The following is a 12,591-nucleotide window of genomic DNA, read 5'->3' as shown; positions in this document are numbered from 1 at the left end:
TGCCTCAGTGAACACCACCATTATACCACCATACTATCTTAGAATCAAAATATAATTTTTTTCTTTTTGGCCTTTTTCACACGGAATCTTGGACTTTACTTCAATGTTTTTGTAACTTCACTGGGAAGTGCTACAGAAGTGATCCCCCACCACCGGGCCGCGGACTGGTACGGGTCCGTCGGTCATTTGGTACCGGGCCGCACAGAAAAAAGTAGATATTTTTCTGTATATTATATATAATTTATCGACGATCAGAGTCTGAGTGATGTTTTATTTTGAAAAATATAAAAAATTGCGGTATTCTCTCCTAATTACATCAGTCGGTGCATCTGTGCCTCTCTTGACACAGGTTAATTCAGTTCAAGAAGTATCCTATCTATAACATCCTATATTTGTGAAGCGGGATTTTCTGCGGTTACAGCGACCAAAACAAAGGAGTCATTGTCTCCGATTACGCCTAGATGGGATCGGCTTGTTGTTTTATTTTTATGCTGTTTGTATTTGATTTTATGCCAGTCGTATCATTTTACTTGATCGTATCTTAAATGCAAAATGTTCATGAATTTTACTGCTCTAAGTGGGTTGCTCTGTCAGCTAAAGGCATATTTTACTGTATTTATGCTACATTTAACGATTAATCTATTACTAAGTTAGTTGAAATTTATTTCAGTAATCCATTAATCACGTTTAATCCGATTAATTGTTTTAGCCCTAATGAATATACCAGCAGGATGTTGTAATATTTCTGAAACAAAGTAAGCTACAAATTTTAGTTGTAGTCAACTAAAGTATGCACCTCTCACTAGAAATGCAAAATATAGTATATATACATGAAGCTGAGGATCTGTTCCACATTTGCATGTTGCATGGTATCTCTGTCATTTGAATCAGATTATGTAGGTTAATACAGTTAGTTTTTCTACAATGTTTGTTTAATTTTGCTTTCAGTTTTGCTTATTATTCCCTTGCACCTCTGAATGTTTTGCAGAAAAAAGACAGATGACAAGAATAACCTGAGTTGTGCAGATGCTGGAGAAAATGTGTCTGTGACATAATAGTAATGCTTTTTAATTTGATGTATCTGTTCCAGCAGTGAAGACAGACCAGCTCTTAACCATCAAAAAGGAGCTGTCGCAGATCAAGACGAAGATCGACTCACTGCTGGGAAGGTTGGAGAAGATTGAAAGGCAACATCGCTCCGACACGGGTAGGAAACAAAAGAGAGGGAGGGCTGTACCTGTCTGCCAGAGGAGCTACTGTCAATATATTAACTGTATCTACATGGGGAATAGAAAAACTGTTTGTTAAACAGGTAGTTTTGAACAAAGACAAAAACTGGGTAGTATGAAGTTGTCTCTGTGGAAAGCAGATTCTTCTGTTAATAAAAAAAACAAAAAACTTTGTTTTATTCTGCCGCTAACTGAAGTCTTTCTCTGTCTGCCTTGTCTTTTGACAGAGATGCAGAGGAAACAGGAGGAGGTGTGTGAGCGTCTCCATGGTGATGGTGAAGACCACTCCGGAGGAGAGGAGGTTGAGGGAACGGACGAGGTGGAGGCAGGAGAGATGACAGACGGAGGCGAGGATGACTTTGAAGATGAAGGAACCAGCGACATGGTGAGGAGCCCAAGCAGACAGTCACTCTCTCTCTGCAAGGACTGAGCGGTTTTTCACCGTCTCATATAAAAGCAATGTACCATCTACAGCTATCAAACCAAAATTACAGCCTGAGTAGAGTCTGCACCCAATCACTTACTCAAGTGGAACAAAGGATGGTCTGGAATAATTTCAACTAAACTAAATCATTCCGGAAATAGTTTTATGTTAAATTAGTATGAATATTTTGTGTGCTTATGTTTGATTTCAGTAAGTTTAAACTCCCTTAACTCACAGCTAAAAAAAATTGGAATATCAAAAGTATAAATGAAGAATAAGTTACACTTTTTAAAGAAAATTGGCCATTTTACCACATACCAATCTGAAAAGATAAAACGCATTTTAACATGAAGGTACTGTTATTTTATGGAAGATACCGGAGAAAACTTAATTAAGATGAGAGCAGAGATAAAAGAAAACAATCAAAATTTATGTAGATGACATGGTAACAACATAATCCATAATGGATGTGAAACTTTGATTGTGGTTTCCTTTATAGACCTATATTGATGCATATGGTACAATGCATAACATAACGAATGTTTTGCTTCACAAATCTTTACAAGTCTCTTCTAAAGAGAGAAAAGTTGTTAAAATGAACTTAGTTCAAAATGTATTGACTGCTGACTTTTAAAGGCCATGTTTTAAATAGTGTTACATTATCCCAAACATGAACTCTAGCTCTCTGTCTGCAAGAGAGCTCCTGTGTTTTAGTGTTTTCAATATTTGGATCGATATTGAGATTATATAGCCTTTACCTTTAATAAGGTGCAGTGGTACAGTGTCATTAGCCACTAATAATGTTAAAGTAGTCTCTCCTGCCAATTTATCCACTATTGTTAGTTCAAGAGCTACTCCAAGGTTTTTAATGAGTCTGGACCTCAATTATTGATATCTTGCTTAAGATCTAAAATATTTAGTCTTTAAAACGTAAACCTAGACAGAGAAGGGGATTTTTTGAAAAAAAAAAAAAAGTTCCTAATCAGAGGCATAACCTCAAAGCATCTAGTATTATACATCTTCAGCATGCATATTTGTATGTCGTTTAATGTTTTATAGTAAATTTCGCTCCATATAGAGTTTGGAAAATAATAATTTCAATAATTTAATTTCGGGATGTTGCTCAGTAATCAGGAAGAAAAAAAAGTTGAGCCATTTAGCTCAATATGTTCCACTCTTCTGAATAGAAATGTGTTTGGACAAGTGATTTTATTTTTTTTTTTTAAACCAGCTGGAACGTTCATGACTGTGTTTTTTTTTTGTCTGTTTGTTCCTATTTTGATGTTATTTAAACTCAAGTTGCCTCTGAATTACCTGCTTTTTTTCCATTCAATGACCAAACCAACAGAGAACATATTTGGTATGTCAGGATGTTAATTTCTATAAATGAAGAAAAAAAAGAACTGTTGAAAGCATAATCTGTTTCACCCGGTGCCTCCATTAAGGTGTGATTCTGATTCTTGCTTGTATTGCAGATAGAGAACCACATATCGGATATTGACAACTGAGTAAGGTCAGTATTTACACTCCTCCTTATCAACCTGTTTGACTTACTTTGGTATTTTTGAAAGTCCTGTAGATGACCTCAGATGATGTCGGTCACAGAAAGGTTTTGAAGGTTTGCTGTTCAGATGGAGACAGAGATTGAATGATTGACCTTACTCACTGTTATTCAACTGACCCTTCTTTTTTCATCGTCTGGGAGAAGGAGGCTGTTTTTCTACAGCTGCCCCTGATGACTGCCTCGGAATAAGGACAGATATGACCTGCCTGCCTACCATGCACACTTTCCATTTATATTCCTTCTATAGAAACAAGTGGCTATGGGGGGAAGAGTCCCCTTGCTGACATTTTGTCCTTGCTGAGAAAATAAATCAAGAAATATTTGGTCTTAGGCATGTCTTAATATGATTTTTTTTTTTCCCTTTTTTTGGTCGAGGCATTCCTGGAATACACTCACAGATATTCTCCTATCTTAAACAATTGTGCTCAAACATGCATCCTGTTTTGCTCACATAAGCTGAGAAAAACATGAGCTACACTTGTTTCATAGATCTTCAGTTGCATTTATATTTTACAAGATTCATAATTCCTAAATAAATGAACAGTAACTTCAACAGGCTCAACAGTATTGTTAAAACTCATTTCAAAATTGACTTCTTAATTTTCCTTGATATGAAATAATGCCAATCATTCCCACAACAGATAACTAACCAAATTATAGACTGTAGACTGTATATAGAAGTATGACAAATATAATATCACTGTGTTTAAATACAGTTACCACCTTTAAACAGTAGTATTTGTTTTATTTCAAAGCTAGTAGTGTGGAGGTTGTCTTAAAAGTTACTACGTTTAACAAAAGGATGATTAGATTACAGCATTGGGAGAAATGATATTGAGTGAACCAGTGTTAAAGGTGTTTTGGTGTGAACAACAAAAATTCCATAGAAGAGACGCTCAACTTCCCAGTTTATTAGGTGCACTTTTCTAGTGGTTTGGCAACGTTTTTCCTTCAGAAATCCCTTCTTTAAAGTTAAACATTCCCTCTGTTCCTATAACTAACTAGTTCCATTTTAGGTTATTCTGTTCAAAGAACCGTATTCCATAACATTTTTTCTTTGTCTATGTTTTATATGCACATCATTACTTCTCATCTGTCTGCTGCAGGAAACCACTAGAATAATTAAAGGGGTCATAGAATACCGGACCTCATCAGAGAGCCATGAGCCGCCCGTCCTCAGCCGGAGGAGGGAGGCTGGGGACCGGTAACCGGAGTGTCCCTGATATAGATAGTTACCCGCGAGTCGGATAAATTATCACGGATTTTAGCCTATGCGAGGTGGTGTTTTTTTTGAATGCGAGTGAATACCCTATATAATCATTCTATGACCCCTTTAAGAATATCAACGTTTTGGTCTCAAAAGTAGAATTTACAGCTTTCATCAATGAAGTTATGCTTTTAGTTTGAATTCATGGCTCTCCTGTTTCTTTGTTTGTCAAATTTTCCACCCTTTCAGTTGGCTGTGTGTTTATTTATTGTAACGTTTGTATCCTCCTTTATATTTACTCATTAGCCTTTCTCTAATGAGTCCCTGGTGTTTCAAAGGCCACAGTAACTAAGAAACTGTTCTTAATCTTCCCTGATTGGTTTAAAAAAAATCAACAAGTCTGGCCTTAATGTCTTAATGTTAAAATTGCCCCTTTCTTATTCAACAAGCATCCACTTTCATACCCACAGCTGAAGGTACCTTTTCTGGGTCCCTACTGACAATTTGACATATGGTGAAATGGATATCTTTAAATTGTTACGGGGACTTAAACTCCTACAAGAGTCTTAAGAAAGTGAAATCTCTAAACCCTGTTTGGATGTTCCCATTTCAACAGTCAGAAAAACACCAAACTAAATCTTCAAGGTTTAAAGAAGGAAAAACTAATTGAAAGTCCAAGTTATTTTTTTCTCTGAATGTGCACCTAATGTGATTTATCTCAGATCATTTTGGGGGAGTCCAAATTAAATCAATTACTTGGAATTGCAAATTTTTATTATGTTTTACAAAATGATAGTTCTTGTCTTATTGTTTTTCTAGTGTTAGAACCTATATTAGTTTGTAATAAATAATAGACCATAGTTGTTTATTAGAATTGATATAAACATTTATTCATATGTTTAAATATGTTTGAAGAACACACATAGATTTGGACAGAAGGACGGATCAGGGAATTATTTCATCCTCTTGTATTTAGCAGATTTTTTTGTATTCAGCCTGATTGGAGGAACTTTGATCTTGAAATTCCTTTTATAGATGATGCCACAGTAGTTCCAATTCATTTAGGATCTGAATGTAGAATAATCACAGTGATCGGGGAGGAACCCCTGCTTTAGTTTACTGAGATAAAAACAATGGAGGTAGAATTTTCTAAAAACATGCTTTAGTTCTTAGTAAACATGGTATTCAAGCTGTACTCAGTATAACACAACAGCCATCATGTAGAATGCCACGCATCCACAACTGTGCTGTCTGCCTGAGAAAAATAAAAGTGCCTTCTGTAAGAATACAATGAAATGTGCCCACTCTCTTTGAGAAAAGAAAGCAAAAAGTGTATTGTGTCAAAATAACAAACAAGCAAAACAAAAGAAATGTCACCGCACGATAGCAGCAATAATGCAGAATCGTTTGGCTAGAACTTGGTTTTATCAGCTTTTAGAAAAATATATAGAATGAAATGTTTAAGTTTAAAAAAACCTTCTAAACAGAACAGTTTCTTCCCCACCACCATTAAACTGCTGAATGTTGTATAAAATGGGGTTTTAAAAAAAAAAGCACTGAATGTAGATATCTGTAAACCAGTCTTATGTTTACATTTTATCACGGATGCATTTTAAAAATGGAAATTGCTTGAGAGCTAAACTGAACGACATTTCTTTTTGTATACACTCTGTGTGTACAAAATGAAAATTTAGCCTGTCTAAGTAAGTGTAAGTCTAAATGTTTTAGAGAAATAAAAGCAATTAATATTTCTATTTTTAAAGAGATATGCCCAAATAAACTAAAATAAAAAAAAAAAAAAGAACACAAAAACAAATCCTTTCATGATAAATTCGGGTGAAATGTTATTTGTAGTGAGTAATCAGATTTATAAATAAAGAGGTAAAAGTACAATTTTTGTGTCTCTAATTTAAAAAAGTAAAAGTTCCGATTTAAATAAATGCTAAGTTAAGTATAGTTATTTAAAAAAAGATACTGAAATGAAGTAAATGTCGCTATAGTAAATCACTATGCACCAGGGTTGCTGTATGGGGGGAAAGTTAGGAAGACTCTAAGGGCCCTTCACTGGGCGGGGGGGGTCACAAAAGAATAAGAAAAGATTTGCCCAGCTATATTTCTCAATTATAAAAAGAAAATCTAGCAGTGACATAAATTATGTTGTGTTCTCCCTCATTTTTAAGCAGTAAAAAACGAAACAAAGCATGAATACATTTACCAAAACCCCATGTTCTGCATTGCATCAGGTTTTCCCCTCTGTCAACTGCAGTTTGGTGGTACCTGGGCTTAAGTGCCACATGCGCATGATTTTACATAGTATTGCTCATGAAGATTCTGAGGCATCCAGGTCATAGTCAAAGGTAAAAGGAATTGTTGGCCTGGTTGAACATGCAAGGTCTCCTGATCCTCTGTAAAGGGGTCGGGGCCGCGATGATAGCGGGAAGGGATCAACTCAGTTGCTTCATTGTAGGTTTTTGAAAGCTGAAAATCTGAGTCCACCCTCTCTGTTTAAGGTTGTTTTTTCTTCAACTGACCTCCATTCCAATGGAAGGTCTCAATTTGCATGTTTTCTTAGCAAAAACAAGGCTTTGTTGGGCTACTGTATAAAGCCTCCAACTCAAAGCTATTTCTGACATTTTGAATTGACAAAGCTTCCTGGATGAGAAGCGAACCATCTTGAAACTTGGAAACAAAGTCCAGTGGGTTTTTTTTTTTTTTAGCTTTTTTGGATTTACATGGTGATAATGAATGAAACACTTAAATGTACCTTTATAGCAATTTAAAAGCTTACATACTTTTTTTTGGGTGGGGCCCAATATCACTGTCTTTCATGGGGCCCCAAATTCTTGGCGGCGCCCCTGCTTATGCACCTCTGCTTATTAATGAATCTTGAATAGTAAAATATGCCCTAAAAGTAAGAAAAAAAATAGCCAGGATTTATATGACTGATACATTTTAGAGCAGCTTATTAATTAATTTTATTGTCCTTTTCAAGCAGCAAAGAAGTTGTGACAACAGATACCAGCAAAATCCTCTCGATCAGGGAGCTGAGTTAGAGGGGGAAGGAAACAATGCGAGAAGTGACTGACAGCAGAAGATGATGTTTTCAGACGTGTTGCAGCTTGTTTGCCTCATCCAAACATCAGACTCCTGACGTGTGCTTTATCAAAATGTGGGATATAAATATTCTCCAGACTTCTGCAAATGCCAAGAGCATTGAATATTCTCACGTCAGAACGGTTGCTTTTCCGAAAAATGCAGACAACAGCTGTATATTGTGTGCTTAACATGTATTGTTCTGTATTGTGCATATAAATACAGTTATGTGAACAAAAGAACATGAAATGGTCTCTTTTTGTTGTATTTTGCTGTTTGTTCATGTTTCTGTAAGCCAGCCACACTGCAGGGAGAGAGCTGAATATGAATGTAAACTAGTGTCCTATTCTTTGGCACTTGATGATAAAGTGTTTTTTGTTTAAATTGTACATTCGGGTGAAACCTACTCATAGTTTGGTTATTGTTGTGTTTCACGTAGTATTGGATGCATACCACATTTCTCATTTGTTGTTTAAATAAGAAGCATTTGGAATTTATTTACATCCTTTTCATGGTAATTTGAAGACGACTGATTCTTTTTAGCATGTTCAAGGTGTGACTATTCTGGATAATTTGTATTCAGTGCATCTGTTGTACAGTCGTGGCTGATAAGAATTTTTGAAATAAACCTTACCCTATCCTTGAATATTTGTTATGGCTTATTTATTCACGGGATGTTACATACTCATTTCTAAGTTCCAGTATTTTTTGGGAACAACATTAATCTTTTAAAACAGATTGCAAGTGACCAAGAAATACTTTCAGACTGTTTTTTGTTTTTTTTTTGTATTTGTAAATACTTGTAAGTCTGAAAAGGTGTTATTTTGCTAAAAAGTTCCTGTTACAGCAGCTCTAAACGCACATGCACCCTTGGTGAAGATTACAATCATGCCTTTAAAATAAATCAGCATTAATGCAATAGGATGATATGAATGGTAATGGCTTGTACATATGTAGCTCCTTTTCAAGTTATGGCACATCAAAGCGCTTCACACTACATTCAGTCATTCCCCCATTATCGCACACACTGATGGTGGTCAGCTAAATTGTAACCACAGCTGCACTGGGGCTCACTGACAGATATAAGGCTTCTGTACACAGGTTTCACTGGGCTCTCTGACCACTATCAGTCCCACAGACCATCCTATTTGGCCACAAGCTACAGCAATTGGTACAAAAACTCAAGAAATTTCAGATACATTCTTTAAAAACTGCCCCCTAAAAAACATGTAGAACTAGTAATCTCCCTCTAGTGCATAACTTATCCTAGCAAACAGAAGAAACCTTGATCTTGAGAGCTGCATGAAGTTAAGTTTCTTTTCAATTAGGTTTAATAAAAATTATATTTCTTATTAGGTCAATACAAATTCATAATTTAAGAATTTTTTACATAGTTTTGACTTAATTAAAATTAGAATGACCATTTTCTATAAAATCTGAATTAGAGCATTTTTTTGTTTTGAAAAAAACATTTAGCAAATGAAAACTAGGATCCTATCTCAATACCACTGAAGCTATCACCGTATTGTTTTTATATAATTAGTTAAACAGAATTTGTAAAAAAAAAATGAAATAGATCAAAAGGACCGATCAGTAACAGTGTTGCCAACTCAGCGACTTTGTCGCTATATTTAGCGACTTTTCAGACCCCTCCAGTGACTATTTTTCAAAAAAGCGACTAGCGACAAATCTAGCGACTTTTTACGGTGTCACTGGCGGCTTTTGGAGACTCTTACGTGAAAGCATGTATCGTTCCTACTCTTGTCCTCCAGCGGCAGATGCTGCCGTGGGGCGCCTCCCCCATCCCAAGCCCGTTCTCCCACAGGATGTTTACACTCAGCGTCCAGACTGCAAATGAAGCGCGCATGCGCCGGGATTGACGCCGCAAATTGATCACAAATATTAAATATTAAAATATATAAATAAAAAAATAAAATAAAAAATAAATAAATAAACATTAATGGACAGAAAAAGTAGCTCTGTATATTTTGTCTTTCTGTAACGACATCATTTCTCCCACAGCATCAATAACATGCACTTCACTTCCTGTGGCAGATTATGTAAATTAGGCGATGATGTCATTTAGCGACTTCTAGCGACTTTTAGCACAACCAATAGCTACTTTCCTTACTGAGGAGTTGGCAGCACTGATCAGTAACCATGTCTGTTCCAGCTCATATCATCATTAGAATTTCTTTGAGTATTATGTCTTCAGTACAGGGGCCATAACAGTGAGGGGCACTGGACCCCATTGGCCCCTGTCTGGAACCGCCCATGTACAGTACTCCTTCCCTTTATGCTGTTACCTAACTGGAATTGAAAGTATAACTTTATTTTTAACATAGGGCCCTTGCAAGTTGTGGTGTCTGAGTAATGTGTTGACTTGGCAGAAGCAGATGGCATTTCTAATTCAGTCACTTCATTAGCCTCACATCATCATTCTCATGGGTCAAGGTGGGCCACTGGCTGGTTTTCAGGTGTAATTGGTTCTATCACAGCTGGCCGGGAGCCAGTGAGTATAGTGATCAGTCATGCAGCTCCTAAACTAAATCTCTCACCAGCAAGTGGAGCAGCCAGAGGAATTATGACCATAATAAAGACCAGAATCTTTACGATTCAGCTATGAAGCTCATGCAAAGGAAGCAAAGCTTACTGCAAGAACTGTCTTATAGCTTTCAAGTTTCAATTTGATACATTTTATCTCACGGAAATAAAATCCATAAAGAATCCATATATATTTCATTTATTAAAGCTCCATGGATCCGATTTTTACTGTCTTGTATAATATTATTCATGTCTTTTTTTGTTTTATGTAGGGTAAGCAGATTTGTTTCATCCTGTCAAGTTCAATTCAATTCCTTTGCTACACATTTCTGCAAGACAAAGTAATTAATCATGCATCACTCTGGCATGGGTAAAATACATGCTGCACACGGCACAGTCTCTGATTTTTTTGTACTTTTTTGTCCTTTTGGCTCTTCTTTTCCTAAAAAATGTTGAACATGTGTATGACTTGGACTTCAGTTAAGAACTGTAATCATTGGTTCAATGGTTAAAAAGATCCACTTTTGAATGGGGTTCTTTCTAAGATTTTATATAAACTATTTGAGTGAGTTAAAATTCTCATTGAGGTACATTCTTCGCCTAAACACACCTTAAGACTTTATGTTTTAATATTACTTTTAAGGAAGATTGCTTTTTTAGTGTTTTTCTAAAACTGCAGTTTTTTATTTAACGCTAAATGAGCAATCTTGCCAGAAACTCTGTTGTGTTGTGTTCACAGCACAACAGTTTAAGCAGTCTTATTGGCTTAAGTAAAGGAAAGCTTTGTGTTTACACCTTCAAACTTTCTCTCTCTGATTCGTACATGTAATCTTACGATTTAAATGTCTGGCATCGGTTCACAGAGGCAGCAGTCTAAGCTTCCCTCTCCCCAGACACCTTCTCCAGCTCCACTGGGCGCTCCCTCCTGGAGCCAGCCACAGACACGTAGAGAGACTTCTAGGGGGGCATCTGAAACAGATGTCTGAGCCACTTCATCTGACTTCTCTTAATGTGAAGGAGAAGCACCTCGACTCCAAGCACCGAGCGAACGAGTGAAGTGGGCCACTCTGTGGAATAAGTTTGTTTAAACTGCAGAATCTCTTTTTAGTCATGATCCAGATTTCAGCACAATAGGTGAGGGTAGGAATGTTGACTGACTGGTAGATTGAGAGCTTTTCCTTTTTCCCCCAACTCTCTCTTCACAACAGACCACTGCAGCGTCTGCATTATAGCGACTGCTGCACTGATTGATCTGTTGAGCTCTCGCTCCATCCTCTCTTTACTCGTGGACAGGAGACCAGGATACATAAATTGCTCCATTTGATACAATAATTCTCCTCTGACCTGAAGGGAACTAGCCACCTTTTTCCAGTTGAGAACCCAGGGACTCTGAATTGAAGGAGCTGATTCTGGCTGCCTCGCATTAGGCCGGGAACCTCTCCAGTGCATTCTGTTGGTCTAAGCACGAGGGAGCCACAAAAAGCAGGGACGAGATCCGATGGTCCCCAAAACCCCCCTCGTGCCCTTGGCTGTGCCTAGAAATCTTTTCCATAACATTTCTTAACAGGACAGTTGAGAGAGGGCAGTCCTGCCTGAGTTCAGCATGCACTGGGAACAAGTCTNGGCTGTGCCTAGAAATCTTTTCCATAACATTTCTTAACAGGACAGTTGAGAGAGGGCAGTCCTGCCTGAGTTCAGCATGCACTGGGAACAAGTCTAACATGCTGGCAATGTGGACCAAACACCTTCTGCACTTGTAATGCATCCATATGGCCTCTAGAAAAGGGTCCCTGACTGCATACTCATGTAGCGCCCAACACAGAGCACTACAGGGGACACAGTCAAATGCCTTTTCCTGGTACAGAAGTGGACCATGTTGGCAAAGTCCCATGAACCCTTAAGCATATTGGAGATAGTGTAAAGCTGTTCTAGTTTTCCATGGGCAGGAGGAAACCCACACTGCTCCTCCTGAAGCCAAGGTTTAACAGTCAGCCGGGCTCTTTCCTCGAGCAACCTGGCATAGGCTTTTATGGGGAGGCTTAGAAGTGGGATCCCCCTATGGTTGGAACATACCCTCCAATTCTCCTTCCTATGCAGAATCAACATCTCCCTGGTTTGTCAGTCCAGAAGGCATGTCCAAGACTATCCTGCAATGTTGAAAAGGCAGTCCAACAACATCCATTAAAGCAAGGCAGGCAGGGCAGACCTCATCAAGCCTCACCTCTGCTGAGTTTTCAGAATCCCCACTGACTTTAACCAGGGTGATGAACAGATTTGTCAAAAGTATTAATGTTTATTACTCAAGTAGACGTAGGAATCCTACTATTTAAAAACACTTTTGTGGTAGTTAGAGTATCAAAGTATTAAAGTAATTCTCTGGATAAAACTAAAAATTTTGATGGATTTTTTTAAAATACCAATAGGCCATAAGGGGAATGAGCTTGATTGAAACAAAACTAACGGGTTTATTTTTAAAATGTAAGAAGTAGAAAGTAGAGCTAACTGCAAAAAATAAAAAATGTAAGGAGTT

At 37.3% G+C, this 12,591-nt stretch overlaps 1 protein-coding gene across 6 annotated transcripts in view; it reads left to right on the top strand.

Moving 5' to 3' along the window:
• LOC107104293 (RNA-binding Raly-like protein) overlaps positions 1–8,147 on the top strand; it is a 60,249-nt gene extending 52,102 nt beyond the window's left edge. For 3 of the 6 annotated variants that reach the window (XM_015404269.1, XM_015404266.1, XM_015404271.1), the window contains 4 exons: positions 1,091–1,207; positions 1,457–1,614; positions 3,129–3,166; positions 7,420–8,147. In XM_015404269.1, the coding sequence (XP_015259755.1) occupies positions 1,091–1,207; positions 1,457–1,614; positions 3,129–3,161 (308 nt within the window). In that variant the 3' untranslated portion in view covers positions 3,162–3,166; positions 7,420–8,147. Of the gene's footprint in view, positions 1–1,090; positions 1,208–1,456; positions 1,615–3,128; positions 3,167–7,416 lie in introns of all 6 variants that reach the window. The other 3 variants (XM_015404270.1, XM_015404268.1, XM_015404267.1) reach the window with 2 other exon arrangements.
• Positions 8,148–12,591: the final 4,444 nt, after the last annotated feature.

Source organism: Cyprinodon variegatus, unplaced genomic scaffold (assembly GCF_000732505.1).
Source record: "Cyprinodon variegatus isolate N-32 unplaced genomic scaffold, C_variegatus-1.0 Scaffold1680, whole genome shotgun sequence".
NCBI lineage: Eukaryota > Metazoa > Chordata > Actinopteri > Cyprinodontiformes > Cyprinodontidae > Cyprinodon > Cyprinodon variegatus.
The sequence above is the reverse complement of the archived record's forward strand: the minus strand, read 5'-3'. Positions and strand labels throughout refer to the sequence as shown.